Source organism: Salvelinus sp. IW2-2015, unplaced genomic scaffold (genome assembly GCF_002910315.2).
Source record: "Salvelinus sp. IW2-2015 unplaced genomic scaffold, ASM291031v2 Un_scaffold3590, whole genome shotgun sequence".
NCBI classification, from domain to species: Eukaryota; Metazoa; Chordata; class Actinopteri; order Salmoniformes; family Salmonidae; genus Salvelinus; species Salvelinus sp. IW2-2015.
The window spans coordinates 5,435-23,488 of record NW_019944868.1 but is presented as its reverse complement, the minus strand read 5'-3'; the positions used below and the strand labels follow the sequence as shown (position 1 = coordinate 23,488).

Genomic DNA, 18,054 nt, shown 5'->3' with positions numbered 1-18,054 from the left:
TAAAATGCTAACTGTTCACCTTCTCAGTAATAAGTGTCTTTTAACTACGTCAATCTCAAACACTGAAACCTTTGTGGATTCTTTAACGTTGGCTCTGTTTGATGCATACTGTACCATTGGGTGGTGGTTGTCTTGGTAACGAGTGTGTTTCTCCCAACAGGCCATCATCCGTATGGACGGAGGACAGAAGAGCTTTGTTATGGTGACTAACTACACACAGTCTCCTCCTAAACTACTAGACTGTCCCCTCTCCTTCACGCTGATCTGCCCTGATACAGGCCTCGTTCAGGTAATCACACAACACACACACACACACACACACACACACACAACACACACACACACACACACACACACACACAACACACACACACATACACACACACACACACACACACAACACACACAGTCCAGTCATCGTTGGTGTTCTTTCTATTGCAGGAGGATGTGTACAGAACGCTGAAGGGCTCACCACTTTGGTAAGTTAACACGTTTAACTAGGGAGGTCACTTCAGAAGGTTAGTGCCTCGTGTTGAGGTAGTAGTGACTGTAGTAGGGCTGGAAATAGTGAGTTGATAGATATTAATGAACCCTTTGTACCCTGTTAGTGAACCCTTTATAACCTGTTTAGTGAACCCTTTTTGTTAACCTGTTTTAGTGAACCCTTTGTAACCTGTTAGTGGAACCCTTTGTAACCTGTTAGTGAACCCTTTGTAACCTGTTAGTGAACCCTTTGTAACCTGTTAGTGAACCTTGTAACACTGTTAGTGAACCCTTGTGTAACCTGTTAGTGAACCCTTTTGTAAACCTGTTAGTGAACCCTTTATAACCTGTTAATGAACCCTTTAATAACCTGTTAATGAACCCTTTATAACCTGTTAATGAACCCTTTATAACCGTGTTTAATGAAACCTTTTAACCTGTTAATGAACCCTTTGTAACGCGTCTGCTTCTCAACAGGACACGACATTGAAGGAACGCCTTCTGATCGTCAGTAACGTCCCGCGGGGACTACGGCAACCCGAGAGGTTCATGACCTCGTCAAACGCTTCGGATCCTACCTCGATTCGCTATCTCTGATCAACAGGGTACACACACACAGACAGACATGTTAAGACCAGGCACCACAATCTAATAGGGTTATATTTGTTGCCTTTAATCATATCGCAATTCACTTTTACCTATTTGAATGTAGACACACGTCACTTTTTGTTTATAACAATTTTTGGGAAATATTGTATTAAACAGGCAAATGAGGCCGTGTCCTAAATATGTTCATATTTTCATTTGCTCAATCATTCTTCCAGACACTGGAGAAGTCAGGCTAAAATATTTTGCTTTTAATTTAGTGTAGAAGCGCTCCGGGACCAGATTTGTATAGAGCAGATTAACACGCTCCTGGACCAGACGTTGTACACAGGCAGATTAATTCCGCTCTATACAAGTCTTCTGGAGAAAATGTCTAAGGATAATCACGGAGAGGTTGTTGTATGCAGCTGCTTCTGAACCTGAGAAAAATGACTTGGCGTTTGGAAAGAGTCTGACTTTCAGGAAATGGCAGTTAAAAAGGAAGTACACTGAATTTAGACTACCAATCGCCAAAAGCCTATTTAGACCTAATCATCATCTCTTTTAAAGATACACTCAGCAATATGATGCAGAAAGTAAATCGCATAGTCTGTCAATTTCCGCAACTAAGAGCGTCGATGCGCGATGCTAAACTTCTCCTTTGTTTTGGTCCCGTTGCTACCACGTTGTAAAAGCGTGAATCAAACCATTTCACATGCGTAGGTCCTGTGTTAGACCAAAAAGTCTTGCATCTCGAATTATCTTTATCTGTGGTGCTGCTCGTGGCAACTTCATTTCGCTGAGTTGTAGCTTTTAAAATAAGTTACTACGTATCGTCCCGTTTCTAACGCTTTTAAATGATGCACGATTCAATGTAGTGAGCTTTGAAATGGATGTATGGCCCTTTTTTTGAAAGTGACAAATCTTCCTGACATGTTGATCGTAGTATAATAAACTAAAGAAAGATGAATTTACATCAAGTTTTGAAAAGGTTCTTGTTTATTGAAAAGTGCTAATATTAAAGTCGTAATCCGCAGTAGGGACACGGTGAAAACAGCGGCACTGTCCGCCCCACTGTTCATTTATTTTTCGATTTTGTTTTTGACGAAGCGGAGCTTTGTCAGTGTTGATTCAGCATTGCAGTACGTTCTGCTGTTCTGTCATGCGTGCTATGATGTCAGAGCGGAAACGGTGTTTATTGGCAGTAATATCTTTGTTGTTGTGATATCGCTGTTAGACGTGGTGGTTTCACAATTTTAAGGATTCCAGCTGTGAACAACCAAAATAACACTGTCAGTCTATTCAGCTAAGCTTGGTAAGTCAACCATAGTTTATTAAACTTCTTACTAAAGCAGCTATCAGGGAAATCAGTAAGAAAAGACGTGTTAGTGCCAGGAGGACAAGTAAGCAAGTCAGGTGTTTTTTAGGTCTTGAAGGAGGACAAGTACACAGTCAGGTATTTTTAGGTCTTGAAAGGACAAGTACAGCAGTAGGTGTTTTTAGGTCTTGAAGGACAAAGCAAACAGTCAGGTATTTTTGGTCTTGAAGGAACAAGTACAGCAGTCAGGTATTTTTAGGTCTTGAAGGACAAGTACAGCAGTCAGGTGTTTTTAGGTCTTGAAGGACAAGTACACAGCAGTCAGGTGTTTTTAGGTCTTGAAGAAGGACAAGTACAACAGTCAGGTGTTTTTAGGTCTTGAAGGACAAGTACAGCAGTCAGGTGTTTTTAGGTCTTGAGAAGGACAAGTACAACAGTCAGGTGTTTTAGGTCTGAAGAAGGACAAGTACAACAGTCAGGTGTTTTTAGGTCTTGAAGGACAAGTACAGCAGTCAGGTGTTTTAGGTCTTCAAGGACAAGTACAGCAGTCAGGTGTTTTTAGGTCTTGAAAGAAGGACAAGTACAACAACAGTCTCATCCTTATCCTCCCTCTTGTACAGTCTCATCCTTATCCTCCCTCTTGTCCTCTCTCTCACTTAGATTTATTTGAGATGGAGTCGTCCTCGATAGCGATGGCAGTATGTCTTCATTTCCAGAAGTTTCCCCGTGTAGTTCAGAACAAGCCTCTGAAGTTCAACATGCTGGTCAAGGTTAAACACCCGCCTCAGCCGCAGCCCCCAGCCAAGAAGACACCTGTCACTGGTAAATGTCTACCTCAACCTTTCATTACTTGTCTGTCTGTATATCTATACATTACTGTGGGCCATAAACCTATTTTATATATGGCTCTTTCTATAGTGTGACAGCATTTTAAAATGGCCATATTTTAAATTATAATAGAAGCTCAAACCAAGAAGTCAAATCTATTGAAGCGACATAACAGTAATGTTGACTGAAAAGTTCAGATTACTTAAATTTATTTTTGCAGGACGGAACTCATTAGAATAATACCTAGCATGCTTTGCAACGGTACATTTTTACATTTGGGTCTTACTATAAATAAAAGGGCCAAGGTGTGACATCAGGATCCACATTTTCCAAATGGTTTCATATACATTTTTAAATGTCATTTTTCTTGCAGCTTCAATGTAAAAAAGTCTAGATGAGACCATGACAACGTGGTCCCGTGTCCCGTGTGGAACACGGTGGTGGTGTGGGACACGTGGTCCCGTGTGGCTCAGTTGGTAGAGCATGGCGCTTGCAACGCCAGGGTTGTGGGTTCATTCCCCACGGGGGACCAGGATGAATATGTATGAACTTTCCAATTTGTAAGTCGCTCTGGATAAGAGCGTCTGCTAAATGACTTAATGTAAATGTAATGACAAACAACAAAACATTTACTTGTCATTCAAAATGGAGCCAGGTAGCCAGGTCTGTTTGTGCTTTAGTCAACAGTTCAATCATTTATAGCCAATGGAAAAGATCAACAGCATTTCAATAGTTTTTTTAATAGTTTATATAATGATACAGCAATATTGTGGCTACAGTCATAGAGCTTCCGATTGGTGCAAAAGTTAGGAGATATCTAATCAATGTAGGATGCAGTTAAACGTTAAAGGAGAAGGGCAGGCTACAACGACCAAGAGCCATCAGGTAGATTCTGAACGGAGTTGTTTGTAACTGTGTAGGACGAGAAAGAAAATGAAAGCAGACTCATTTAGCCTAGCTAGCTAGCTTTAACTATACCGAACAAAACTATAAACACAACATGCAGCCTCAATTAGCCTAGCTAGCTAGCTTTAACTATACTGAACAAAAAACTATAAACACAACATGCAGCCTCAATTAGCCTAGCTACTAGCTTTAACTATACCGAACAAAACTATAAACACAACATGCAGCCTCAATTAGCCTAGCTAGCTAGCTTAACTATACGAACAAAACTATAAACACAAATTGCAGCCTCAATTAGCCTAGCTAGCTAGCTTTAACTATACCGAACAAAACTATAAACACAACATGCACCTCAATTAGCCGCTAGCTAGCTTTAACTATACTGACAAAAACTATTAACACAACATGCAGCCTCAATTAGCCTAGCTAGAGCTTAATTAGCGTCTCCCGATTGATGCAGCGAGACAGGTTCTGCGTAATCATTATTGGATGATCAATAACCTATCTATGCAGCTGTTAGTCTACTATAGCGGGAGCCTGCTTGGATGGTTGATGTTTCTCATCTCTTCCCCCCTGTTCCCTGTCGCTCACTCACACTTAGTAGCCTACACACACAGCACGGCCCCTTGCTAGAGGGCTTCTTCTCTACCTCCTCTCTACCTCTCTCCCACAACAGCACGGGCCCCCTGCTAGAGGGTCTCTCCTCCTCTCTCTACCTCTCTCTAAACCTCTCTCACACACAGCACGGCCCCCTGCTAGAGGGTCTCCTCTCTCTACCTCCTCTCACACACAGCACGGCCCCCTGCTATAGAGGTCCTCTCTCTACCTCCTCTCACACACACACTGCCCCTTCTCCGTGAGGTCTCCCTCTCTCTACCCCTCTCTCACACAGCACGGCCCCCTGCTAGAGGGTCTCCTCTCTACCCTCTTCTCACACAGCACGGCCCCTGCCTAGAGGGTCTCCTCTCTACCTCCTCTCTGCTTACCTCCTCTCACACACAGCACGGCCCCTGCTAGAGGGTCTCCTCTCTCTACCTCCTCTCTCACACAGCACGGCCCCCTGCTAGAGGGTCTCCTCTCTACCTCCTCTCTCCTCTCTCACACCACAGCACGGCCCCCTGCTAGAGGGTCTCCTCTCTCTACCTCCTCTCACACACAGCACGGCCCCCTGCTAGAGGTCCCTCTCTCTACCCCTCCTCTCACACAGCACGGCCCCTGCTAGAGGGTCTCCTCTCTCTACCTCCTCTCTCACACAGCACGGCCCCCTGCTAGAGGGTCTCCTCTCTCTACCTCCTCTCTCACACAGCACGGCCCCTGCTAGAGGGTCTCTCTCTCTACCTCCTCTCTCACACAGCACGGCCCCCTGCTAGAGGGTCTCCTCTCTCTACCTCCTCTCTCACACACGCACGGCCCCCTGCTAGAGGGTCTCCTCTCTCTACCTCCTCTCAACACAGCACGGCCCCTGCTAGAGGGTCTCCTCTCTCTACCTCCTCTCTCACACAGCACGGCCCCCTGCTAGAGAGGTCTCCTCTCTCTACCTTCCTCTCACACACAGCACGGCCCCCTGCTAGAGGGTCCCTCTCTCTTACCTCCTCTCTCTACCTCCTCTCTCACACAGCACGGCCCCTGCTAGAGGTCTCCTCTCTCTACCTCTCTCTCTACCTCCCTCTAACACAGCACGGCCCCCTGCTAGAGGGTCTCCTCTCTCTACCTCCTCTCTCACACAGCACGGCCCCCTGCTAGAGGGTCTCCCTCTCTACCTCTTCTCACACAGCACGGCCCCTGCTAGAGGGTCTCCCCTCTACCCTTCCTCTCTCTACTCTCCTCTCTCCACACAGCACGGCCCCCTGCTAGAGGGTCTCTCTCTTCTACCTCCTCTCTCACACAGCACGGCCCCCTGCTAGAGGGTCTCCTCTCTACTCTCTCCTACCTCTCTCACACACAGCACGGCCCCCTGCTAGAGGTCTCCTCTCTCTACCTCCTCTCACACACAGCACGGCCCCCTGCTAGAGGGTCTCCTCTCTCTACCTCCTCTCACACACAGCACGGCCCCCTGCTAGAGGGTCTCCTCTCTCTACCTCCTCTTCACACAGCACGCCCCCTGCTAGAGGGTCTCCTCTCTCTACCTCCTCTCTTCACACAGCACGGCCCCCTGCTAGAGGGTCTCTCTCTCTCACCTCCTCTCTCACACAGCACGGCCCCCTGCCTAGAGGGTCTCCTCTCTCTACCTCCTCTCTCACCACAGCACGGCCCCCTGCTAGAGGGTCTCCTCTCTCTACCTCCTCTCTCACACAGCACGGGCCCCTGCTAGAGGGTCTCCTTCTCTCTACCTCTCTCACACAGCACGGCCCCCTGCTAGAGGGTCTCCTCTCTCTACCTCCTCTCTCACACAGCACGGCCCCCTGCTAGAGGTCTCCTCTCTCTACCTCCTCTCACACACAGCACGGCCCCCTGCTAGAGGGTCTCCTCTCTCTACCTCCTCTCACACAGCACGGCCCCCTGCTAGAGGTCTCTCTCTCTACCTCCTCTCTCACACAGCACGGCCCCCTGCTAGAGGGTCTCCTCTCTCTACCTCCCTCTCACACACAGCACGGCCCCCTGCCTAGAGGGTCTCCTCTCTCTACCTCCTCTCTCACACAGCACGGCCCCCTGCTAGAGGTCTCCTCTCTCTACCTCCTCTCTCACACAGCACGGCCCCCTGCTAGAGGTCTCCTCTCTCTACCTCCTCTCTCACACAGCACGGCCCCCTGCTAGAGGGTCTCCTCTCTCTACCTCCTCTCTCACACAGCACGGCCCCCTGCTAGAGGGTCTCCTCTCTCTACCTCCTCTCTCACACAGCACGGCCCCCTGCTAGAGGGTCTCCTCTCTCTACCTCCTCTCTCACACAGCACGGCCCCTGCTAGAGGCTCCTCTCTCTACCTCCTCTCTCACACAGCACGGCCCCCTGCTAGAGGCTCCTCTCTCTACCTCCTCTCACACAGCACGGCCCCCTGCTAGAGGGTCTCCTCTCTCTACCTCCTCTCTCACACAGCACGGCCCCCTGCTAGAGGGTCTCCTCTCTCTACCTCCTCTCTCACACAGCACGGCCCCCTGCTAGAGGTCTCCTCTCCTCCTACCTCTCCTCTCACACAGCACGGCCCCCTGCTAGAGGGTCTCCTCTCTACCTCCTCTCTCACACAGCACGGCCCCTGCTAGAGGGTCTCCTCTCTACCTCCTCTCTCACACAGCACGGCCCCCTGCTAGAGGGTCTCCTCTCTCTACCTCCTCTCTCACACAGCACGGCCCCTGCTAGAGGGTCTCCTCTCTCTACCTCCTCTCTCACACAGCACGGCCCCTGCTAGAGGGTCTCCTCTCTCTACCTCCTCTCTCACACAGCACGGCCCCCCTGCTAGAGGGTCTCTCTCTCTACTCCTCTCTCACACAGCACGGCCCCCTGCTAGAGGGTCTCCTCTCTCTACCTCCTCTCTCACACAGCACGGCCCCCTGCTAGAGGGTCTCGTCCCTCTACCCCTCCCTCGTGCTTTATCAACTCCAGTTCATAAAGTAGCTTAAAAAGGACTGTTCTGGTGTTTCCTTCGCTGGTATTGGATCAGACTGGGTCTGGATCAGATCTATATGGAGGGTGTCTAGTTGTCCTCGGGTCTGTTCGAAAACGGGCCTTTTTAATATGAAATAGAATAAATGATGCCTGTCCTTTTTGGACCCGTGAAGTCCTCTACTAAGCACTGTCCATTTTTCCCTGTTGGATACAACTAGGGCTCAGAGTTTTTCCTGTTCAGGGAACAACTCTCGGCCATTTATGTTGTTACTCCTACATTTAGACTTGGATTTGCGTGTCAACATCACTTACTGTGATTTACGTCTTAATGTTTGTCATTTCAGCACCAAAGCCAAGAAAAAGGCGGTCCAAGGCAACAAACCTAAAGGTGCAGCAACACCTGTTAAACCTGTTCCTGCCGCAATCACTACCGATGACACTACTACTACCGCCACCAGTGCTACGGCCATCTCTGCCACTCAGCCTGTGGTTACCGAACAACCGGGACATGACGTAAGCGCCATCCAGTCCCGTGACGCCATAGCGATAGACTCCGACGCGACCGCAACGGAACCCGGTCCGGTCGTCACGGAGCCCGATGACCCGATGACGACRAACAACGACCAAAGCCGAACCGTTGCTGTCGTGGCTGCAAAACCGGATGGCGAGAATGGAGAAACCGTAGCAACCGCTACCGTTCYCGCTGCTACCGACGACGTTGACGCAAACGATGTCATCAATCCCGTCGACTCTGACGCCGTTGCTGGTTCTGTACCGGCGCGAACACCGGTAACATCAGCCTCTGTCCCCGTAGCTCTCCCAGTGTCTGTTAAAGTTAAAGACAAACGGTTAGACTTCACTCCGGTGACTCAGGACATCCTGAAGGCCCTGGAGGCAGCAGTGCACCAACACCGCATGGAGAAACTAGCTGAGGAACGAAGACGGGACCAGGGAGAGAAGAGCCAGGGCAAGCCTCTATCCGACAAGAAGAGCTCTGTAGCCGGGGAGAAGAGGGAGACCAAGACCCCGGCTGGAGAACTGAACCAGGCCCCAGCTCAACCAGAGAAGAAGACWGGAGAGAAGACGGYGACACCGACACAGACTCAAAACGAGGAGAGAAATAGACCTGCTGTTTCCGACAAGAAGAAAAAGCTACAACCTGCGAAGTCACAGACCGATAAAAAGCCTCCAACCACACCAGCGAAGAAGACCACAACGCAGACAGAAGGAGCAAAGAAACCACCTTCAGGCTCTGGACAACCAGAGAAGAACCAGGGGAAGACCCAAGGCTTTGGAGSAAGAGGCCGGCGCAGGCACCATTCTTCCCCAGAAAAGATAGACTCTTCCAGGCATAGAAGCGAGGAGGAGCAGGGTCCTCCGACGTCGAGACACGGRGACTCCTCTAGCTCTTCTTCTGGCTCCTGCAGAAGCAACAGACAGGACGGCAGTCCCGCCAAGAAGAAGGGGAGGAAAGAGGAGGAYGAGAGGAGCAAGGTAAGAAAGGAGGTAGGGGAGGAGGAGCAGACGGTACGGGAGCCAGGGAGAGAGACGAAGTAAGAGAAGGAGACAGCAGGAGTGATGGTGGATGTATTTTTTCATATTCAGGTTATATCCTTAAGTTCAGCTGTTGTTAAAAGCCTAAATGAGATGTTAACATGATTTCTTTCTGTTTCTGAGATTTACCGTAGTAGATTTAGCCAGTCTTCTAGCAGTGATTTAATGTTTCTGTTTGTCCCACAGAGCCACCGTAGTAGAATCAGCCAGTCCTCTAGCAGTGATTTAATGTTTCTGTTTGTCCCACAGAGCCACCCGTAGGTAGCAACCAGCCAGTCCTCTAGCAGTGATTTAATGTTTCTGTTTGTCCCACAGAGCCACCGTAGTAGAACCAGCCAGTCCTCTAGCAGTGAGTCTAGAGATACGGAGGCAGCAGAGAGAAAGGTGAGCGTCAGATTTATAAAAACACACCATTCAAATAGTAATGTACAGAATCCAAACCATTACAATCTGTTGTAGCAAGATGTTGTGTTTGGTTCTCATTTAGACATTGCTCTCTTACATACATCTGATTCAAAGTACAGCAGTTGTGTTGAACTTCTGGAAAATCGATCGATTGATTAATTCCGTGGATRCATCCTCCTCTCGTACCACAGGGTGTTGGCTACGTGGCGGATGAGTTCACGTCCGACGCCAACCCATTCGACCTGGACCAGTTCAARATGGATGAGTTCGTCACCGTGGACGAGGTGGAAGGGGATGAGGCGGACAACACCAACCCACCAGAGTCATCATCTTCATCACCCAATACCCAAGATGGCGCCTATGAAAGGTCGGAACGATCATCCAAACGCAAGAGGGGTACCCCTGATACCCCAATTTCTACTATGAAGTCTAGCCAGGAGAAAGAGACACCCCCGTCCAAAAGCACTCCCACCCCATCCTCATCTACCTCTACCACCCCTGGACAGAAGACTCCACGACAAGCCGCAACAGCCAAAAAAACGCAGCCGGCAAAACCTCAACCACCTGTCACCTCTGGACGCAAGACCAGGTCATCAGCTGCTGTTGTATCAACGGAAGCCGCAGAAACCCGAGAAATTGTCACCTCTGGACGCAAGACCAGGTCATCAGCTGCAGCTGCTGTTGTAGCAAAGGAAGCCGCAGAAACCCGAGAAACTGTCACTGACGATGACCCCACAGTCGGGATGGAGGCGGAGCCTCTTCCCGTGGAGCTTCTGTCTCAGCCAATGGCTGAGGGTATGTTACCGTCATCCGACCACAAGGTGTCAGTGTTGGACACTGCATTGCCGGCGAACAAGGAAGTAGAAAGTGCTGGGTCAGAGATTGATATGGAGACTACAGCTGAAAAACCTCCAGAGGTAGGCGGGAACGAGGAGAAGGCCCAGGCTAAAAAAAGGGACTCGATTCTGGGTAGCAAGGCTCAGAATGAAGGCTGTCCACTGGAGCCTGGTTTGCCTGATCCGTCTTCCGCAGCCAAGGAGCAAGACCTTCATACAACCCTAGAACTACGAGAGTTTGAGACGGTGTCGGGTCACCAAGTGCCCCAATCACTTGTTGACAAAGTACCCGAAGAAGATGGAGGTTTACAGATACTCAACGAAACTGTGGATGACACAGCCTCTGAATCTACGGGATCCCAGGAGCGCCAAACTACTCTAGAGGAACGCCAAGACGAAGAAGAATCTGCTTTCCACATCCTGGACTCTGTCGAAGACCGAAGAGATTCTCTACCCAGAGAGTTGGAAGGGTTCCATATCCTGGACTCTGTCGATGATCAGGTGGATATGACAGAAGCTCTGGACAACCATACTACTGAATCTAAGGGTACCTCAAAACCACAAAAAGAGGGTTACAAAAAGGGTAAGGGTAATATGACACTTCAAAAGAAGGAGGATGGTAAGAAGATACCCCAAACCCTTGAGAAGGTACAGACCCCTACAGTGGAGTCAGAGAGAGTTGAGGGAGGTACCCACAAAAAGACTAACCTTGTCTCTTTGGATGAGGTGAGTGAGGAAGAAGAGAGTTACCCTGACGACGCTGCCGAAGAGGAAGAGCTGATGAAGAAACAGGAACTGGCGAAGGAGAAACAGCGAGTGAGGGAATGGGAGAAGGCGAGAGGGAAGGAGAGGAGGAGTACAGAGCGGGAGAGGAGCAAAGAGAAGGAGAGGTTCGGTGCGGATATGGAATGGTTGGTGACTCTGGATGAGATTGGAGGTGATGGGGATGAGAGAGGAGAGGAGGGTGAGAGGGATCAGGAGTGCGGAATAAATGAGGCAGACCTTCAAGAATTGGTCACTCTGGATGAGTTCGTTGGCGAGGAAGGAGGGGAGGGTCCTAGCCCGGAGCCACACCCATTTAGCCAGGAGGACGAATCAGGAGACTCCTTCAACACAGAGGTCAGTAAACATCTAGTGCTTTCTTTTTGTCTGCTTGTATCTTGATTTCTCTCACTAACTAACTCTCTCTCACTATCACTATCTCTCTCGCTCTCTCTCGCTCTCTCTCGCTCTCTCTCTCGCGCTCTCTCTCGCGCTCTCTCTCCGCTCTCTCTCGCGCTCTCTCTCGCGCTCTCTCTCGCTCTCTCTCGCGCTCTCTCTCGCTGCTCTCTCGCTCTCTCTCGCTCTCTCTCGCTCTCTCTCGCTCGCGCTCTCTCTCGCGGCTCTCTCTCGCGCTCTCTCTCGCGCTCTCTCTCGCGCTCTCTCTCGCGCTCTCTCTCGCGCTCTCTCGCGCTCTCTCGGCTCTCTCTCGCTCTCCTCTCGCTCTCTCTCGCTCGCGCTCTCTCTCGCCGCTCTCTCTCGCGCTCTCTCTCGCGCCTCATCTCGCGCTCTCTCGCGTGCTCTCTCGCGCTCTCTCTCGCGCTCTCTCTCGCGCTCTCTCTCGCGCTCTCTCTCGCGCTCTCTCTTCGCGCTCTCTCTCGCGCTCTCTCTCGCGCTCTCTCTCGCGCTCTCTTCTCGCGCTCTCTCTCCGCTCTCTTCGCGCTCTCTCTCGCGCTCTCTCGCTCGCTCTCTCTCGCTCTCTCTCGCGCTCTCTCTCTCTCTCTCTCACACTCACTCACTCACCTCTCACTCACTCACTCACTCACTCACTCACTCACTCACTCACTCACTCTCTCGCTCTCTCTCACACACACACACACACACGTCTATTTGTAATTATAATGGATCCCCATTAGCTGCTGCTTTCCTGCGGTCCAGCAAAATGAAGGCAGTTGTACAATTTTAAAAACATTACAGAATTCACAACACAGTGTGTGCCCTCAGGCCCGTACTCCACTACCACATATCTACAGTACTAAATCCAAGTGTGTGTGTGTATAGTGTGTATATTATAACATGTCTGTGTTGCTTCACAGTCCCCGCTGTTCCATAAGGTATATTATTTGTTTAAATCTGATTCTACTGCTTTTCGTCAGTTACTTGAGGTAGAATAGTAGTCATGGCTCTATGTAGTACTGTGCACCTATCATAGTCTGTTCTGGGCTGTGAAGAGACCTCTGGTGGCATGTCTTGTGGGGTATGCATGGGTGTCTGGGTGCTAGTCGTTTAGACAGATAGCTCAGTGCTTTCAACATGTCAATACCTCTCATAAATACAAGTAGTGATCAAATCTATCTCTCCTCCACTTTGAGCCAGGAGAGATGGACATGCATATTATTAATATTAGCTCTCTGTGTACATCCAAGGCCCAGCCGTGCTACTCTGTTCTGAGCCAATTGCACTTTTTCTAAGTCCCTCTTTGTGGCACCTGACCACATGACTGAACAGTAGTCCAGGTGTGACAAAACTAGGGCCTGTAGGACCTGCCTTGTTGATAGTGCTGTTAAGAAGGTAGAAACTAGGGCCTGTAGGACCTGCCTTGTTGACAGTGTTGTTAAGAAGGTAGAGCATTGCTTTATTATGGACAGACTTCTCCCCATCTTAGCTACTGTTGTATCAACATGTTTTGACCATGACAGTTTATAATCCAGGGTTACTCCAAGCAGTTTAGTCACCTCAACTTGCTCAATTTCCACATGACTCATTACAAGATGTAGTTGAGGTTTAGGGTTTAGTGAATGATTTGTCCCAAATACAATGCTTTTAGTTTTTGAAATATTTGGAACTAACTTATTCCTTGCCACCCATTCTGAAACTAAGTGCAACTCTTTGTTGAGTGATGCAGTCATTTAATTCGCTGTAGTAGCTGACGTGTATAGTGTTGAGTCATCCGTATACATAGACACACTGGCTTTACTCAAAGCCAGTGGCATTGTCATTAGTAAAGATTGAAAAATGTATGGGGGCTAGACAGCTGCCCTGGGGAACTCCTGATGAAGACAGCTTGTCTGTCGAAACGTTGGACATAAATATTTTTGCATCTGAGCTCCTAGAGTGTGCGGCTAATTTTTTAAAATAATTCCTGATTCTACCTGGATTATGTTGGAGAYGCTTCCATTAAAGAACACCCTCTGTSTTCTGTTAGACAGGTAACTCTCTATCCACATTATAGCAGGGGGTGTAAAGCCATAACACGTAGGTTTTTCCTGCAGCAGACTGATTATCAGAAGCCGCACTGAAGTCCAGCAAAACAGCCCCTAAAATATTTTTTATTATCAATTTCTCTGTCAATCAGTCATTTGTGTAAGTGCTGTGCTTGTTGAATGTCCTTCCCTATAAGCNTCAGTCATTTGTGTAAGTGCTGTGCTTGTTGAATGTCCTTCCCTATAAGCGTGCTGAAAGTCTGTTGTCAATTGTTTACTGTGAAATAGCATTGTATCTGGTCAAACACAATTATTGCCAGAAGTTTACTAAGGGTTGGTAACAGGCTGATTGGTGGGCTATTTGAGCCAGTAAAGGGGGCTTTACTATTCTTGGGTAGCAGAATGACTTTAGCTTCCCTCCAGGCCTGAGGGCACACGCTCTCTAGTCGGCTTAAATTGAAGATGTGGCAAATAGGAGTGGCAATATCGTCCGCTATTATCCTCAGTAATTTTTCATCCAGATCGTCGGACCCTGGTGGCTTGTCATTGTTGATATCAATCAATCATATGTATTTATAAAGCCCGTTTTACATCAGCTGATATCTCAAAGTGCTGTACAGAAACCCAGCCTAAAACCCCAAACAGCAAGCAATGCAGGTGTAGAAGCACGGTGGCTAGGAAAAACTCCCTAGAAAGGCCAYAACCTAGGAAGAAACCTAGTGAGGAACCAGGCTATGAGGGGTGGCCAGTCCTCTTCTGGCTGTGCRGGGTGGAGATTATAACAGAACGTGGCCAAGATATTCAAATGTTCATAGATGACCAGCATGGTCAAATAATAATAATCACAGTAGTTGTAGACAAAAATAATTTTATCACCTCTTCCACACTCACTTTACGGAATTCAAAAATTACAATTCTTGTCTTTCATAATTTGGTCAGATATACTTGAATGTGTAGTGTCAGCGTTTGTTGCTGGCATGTCATGCCTAAGTCTGCTAATCTTAAAAATCATTAAAGTAGTTGGCAATATCAGTTCTGAAATGAATGAGCCATCTGATTCAATGAATGAAGGAGTTTGCTTATTTTCCCAAAGTTTGTTTACTGTCGTTCTTTATCTCATTTATCTTTGTTTCATAGTGTAGTTTCTTCTTTTTATTCAGTTTAGTCACATGATTTCTCAACTTGCAGTACGTTTTGCCAATCGGTTGTGCAAACAGACTTATTTGCCATTCCTTTTACCTCATACCTCTCAACCAACCCATTTTTCAATTCCTCATCAATCCACAGGGGGTTTAACAGTTTTTACAGTCATTTTCTTAATAGGTGCATGTTTATCATTAACTGGGATGAGCAAGTTCATAAATGTGTCAAGTGCAGCGTCTGGTTGCTCCTCATTACACACCACAGACCAACAAATATTATTTACATCATCAACATAGGAATCACTACAAGATGTATGACCTCTTCTACGTTTTATTAGACCGGTCAACTACATATTTTAATCTCTCTCCTATCAGACGATGGTGACCCTGGATGAGGCTGGAGATGATCATGAGATGGAGGAGGAGCAGCCCAGGAAGTTTCCAGAACCAGCCCAGACCCGGGACACTGACGATACAGGTACAGGTGTCTGTTAAAACAGACCAGACCAGACCCGGGACACTGACGATACAGGTACAGGTGTCTGTTAACAATAGAACCAGCCAGACCCGGGACACTGACGATACAGGTACAGGTGTCTGTTACATACACGAACCAGACAGACCCGGGACACTGACGATACAGGTACAGGTGTCTGTTAAAACAGAACCAGCCAGACCGGGACACTGACGATACAGGTGTCTGTTACAACAGAACCAGCCCAGACCCGGGAACACTGACGATACAGTGTACAGGTGTCTGTTACAACAGAACCAGCCCAGACCCGGGACACTGACGATACAGGTACAGGTGTCTGTTAGATCAGAACCAGACCAGACCCGGACACTGACATACAGGTACAGGTGTCTGTTACAACAGAGGACTGTGTGTCAGATCAGAGGGACTGTGTGTCAGATCAGAGGGACTGTGTGTCAGATCAGAGGGACTGTGTGTCAGATCAAGGGACTGTGTGTCAGATCAGAGGGACTGTGTGTCAGATCAGAGGGACTGTGTGTCAGATCAGAGGGACTGTGTGTCAGATCAGAGGGACTGGTGTGTTCAGATCAGAGGGACTGTGTGTCAGATCAGAGGGACTGTGTGTCAGATCAGAGGACTGTGGTGTCAGATCAGAGGGACTGTGTGTCAGATGCAGAGGGACTGTGTGTCAGATCAGAGGGACTGTGTGTGTCTGTGATGCGCTGGTTGACTCATTACCCGCAGTCCCTGTGGTTATATCTGTGGTGCGGATGGGGTTAGGGTCATTAAATAGTGGGTGGGGTTAGGGACATTAAATAGTGTGTGGGTTAGTATTCAGACCTTTGCTATGATAATCTAAATGAGTTTAGGATCATCCTTGAGATGTTTCTACAACTTGATTGGACTCCACCTGTGGTAAATTCAATTGATTGGACATAATTTGGAAAGGCACACACCTGTCTATATAAGGTCCCACAGTTGTCAGAGCAAGAACCAAGCCATGAGGTCGAAGGAATTGTCCGCAGAGCTCCGAGACAGGATTTGTGTCGAGGCAGAGATCTGGGGAAGATACCAAAAATGTCTGCAGCATTGAAGGCCCCAAGAACACAGTGGCCTCCATCATTCTTAAATGGAAGAAGTTTGGGAATCACCAAGACTCTTCCTAGAACTGGCCGCCCGGCCAAACTGAGCAATCAGGGAGAAGGGCCTTGGTCAGTTAGGTGACCAAACACCACAGGGTCACTCTGACAGAGCTCTAGACTTCCTCTGTGGAGATGGGAGAACCTTCCAGAAGGACAACCATCTCTGCAGCACTCCACCAATCAGGCCTTTATGGTAGAGTGGCCAGATGGAAGCCACTCCTCAGTAAAAGGCACATGACAGCCCGCTTGAAGTTTGCCAAAAGGCACCAAAAGACTCTCAGACCATGGAAACAAAGATTTCTCTGGTCTGATGAAACCAAGATTAAACTCTTTGGCCTGAAAGCCAGGCATCACATCTGGAGGAAACCCTGGCCCATCCTACGGTGAAGCATGGTGGTGGCAGCATCATGCTGTGGGGATGTTTTTCAGCGGCAGGGACTGGGAGACTAGTCAGGATCGAGGGAAAGATGAACGGAGAAAAGTAACAGAAGATCCTTGATGAAAACCTGGCTTCAGAGCGCTCAGGACCTCAGACTGGGGTGAAGGTTCACTTCCAACAGGACAACGACCCTAAGCACACAGCCAAGACAACGCAGGAGTGGCTTCGGGACAGTCTCTGAATGTCCTTGATTGGCCCGCAGCAGAGCCCGGACTTGAACCCTAAAGAAACATCTCTAGAGACCTGAAAATAGCTGTGCAGGCGACACTCGCCCATCCAACCTGGCAGAGCTTGAGAGGATCTGCAGAGAGAATGGAGAAACTCCCAAATACAGGTGTGCCAAGCTTGTAGCGTCAAACCCAAGAAGACTCGAAGCTGTAATCACTTGCCAAAGGTGCTTCAACAAAGTACTGGAGTAATGGGTCTGAATACTTATGTAAATGTTATATTAAATTTATTCATTGCTTTATATTTAATATATTTAATACATTTGCAAAATTTCTAGGAAAATGTTTTTGCTTTGTCATTATGGGTATTGTGATGTCATTATGGGGTATTGTGATGTCATTATGGGTATTGTGATGTCATTATGGGGGTATTGTGATGTCATTATGGGGTATGTGATGTCATTATGGTATTGTTGTGTAGATGGATGAAGGAAAACACAATTTAATACATTTTAGAATAAGGCCCTAAAGTTACAAAATGTGAATAAAGTTGAGGGGTCTGACACTGTTATTTAAGTTTATTATAATTAACTTATGATTCTAAGTTAAACCATTTCTCTCCAAACCTCTCGCTATCTCCTCTCTCTCTCTCTCTCCTCTCCTCCTCGCTCTCTCCTCTCTCCTCTCTCCTCTCCTCCTCGCTCTCTCCTCCTCTCTCTCTCCTCTCTCTCTCCTCTCCTCCTCGCTCTCTCCTCCTCTCTCTCTCTCCTCTTCTCTCGCTCTCTCCTCTCTCTCTCCAGGCCAGGACTTTGTGGTTTCTAAGGCAGGGTTCTCTTCTGTAAGCTGTGTTCTCTGTTCTACAGGAGTGAAGAACAACCAAGAGACCCACTGCAGCAGTCTACAACACTATCAGAACACGCAGGTATAAACACATTATACTAGTCAATCAGTTAGTTAGTGAGTTAGGGCTGTAGTTAGCTAGTTTAGTTAGCGAGTTAGCTTGCTAGTTAGATAGGGTTATTCAACTAGGGGTCTGTGGAGGTACTGCAGGATA

The 18,054-nt window shown here is 48.2% G+C and overlaps 1 protein-coding gene across 2 annotated transcripts in view; it reads left to right on the top strand.

Moving 5' to 3' along the window:
* LOC112076132 (nucleolar protein dao-5) overlaps positions 1 to 17,949 on the top strand; it is a 20,915-nt gene extending 2,966 nt beyond the window's left edge. Inside the window, exons 2-7 of one of the 2 annotated variants that reach the window (XM_070441204.1) lie at positions 8,003 to 9,152; positions 9,528 to 9,596; positions 9,809 to 10,206; positions 10,279 to 11,572; positions 15,153 to 15,255; positions 17,801 to 17,949. In XM_070441204.1, the coding sequence (XP_070297305.1) occupies positions 8,003 to 9,152; positions 9,528 to 9,596; positions 9,809 to 10,206; positions 10,279 to 11,572; positions 15,153 to 15,255; positions 17,801 to 17,928 (3,142 nt within the window). In that variant the 3' untranslated portion in view covers positions 17,929 to 17,949. Of the gene's footprint in view, positions 1 to 8,002; positions 9,153 to 9,527; positions 9,597 to 9,808; positions 11,573 to 15,152; positions 15,256 to 17,800 lie in introns of both variants that reach the window. The other variant, XM_024143014.2, reaches the window with a different exon arrangement.
* Positions 17,950 to 18,054: the final 105 nt, after the last annotated feature.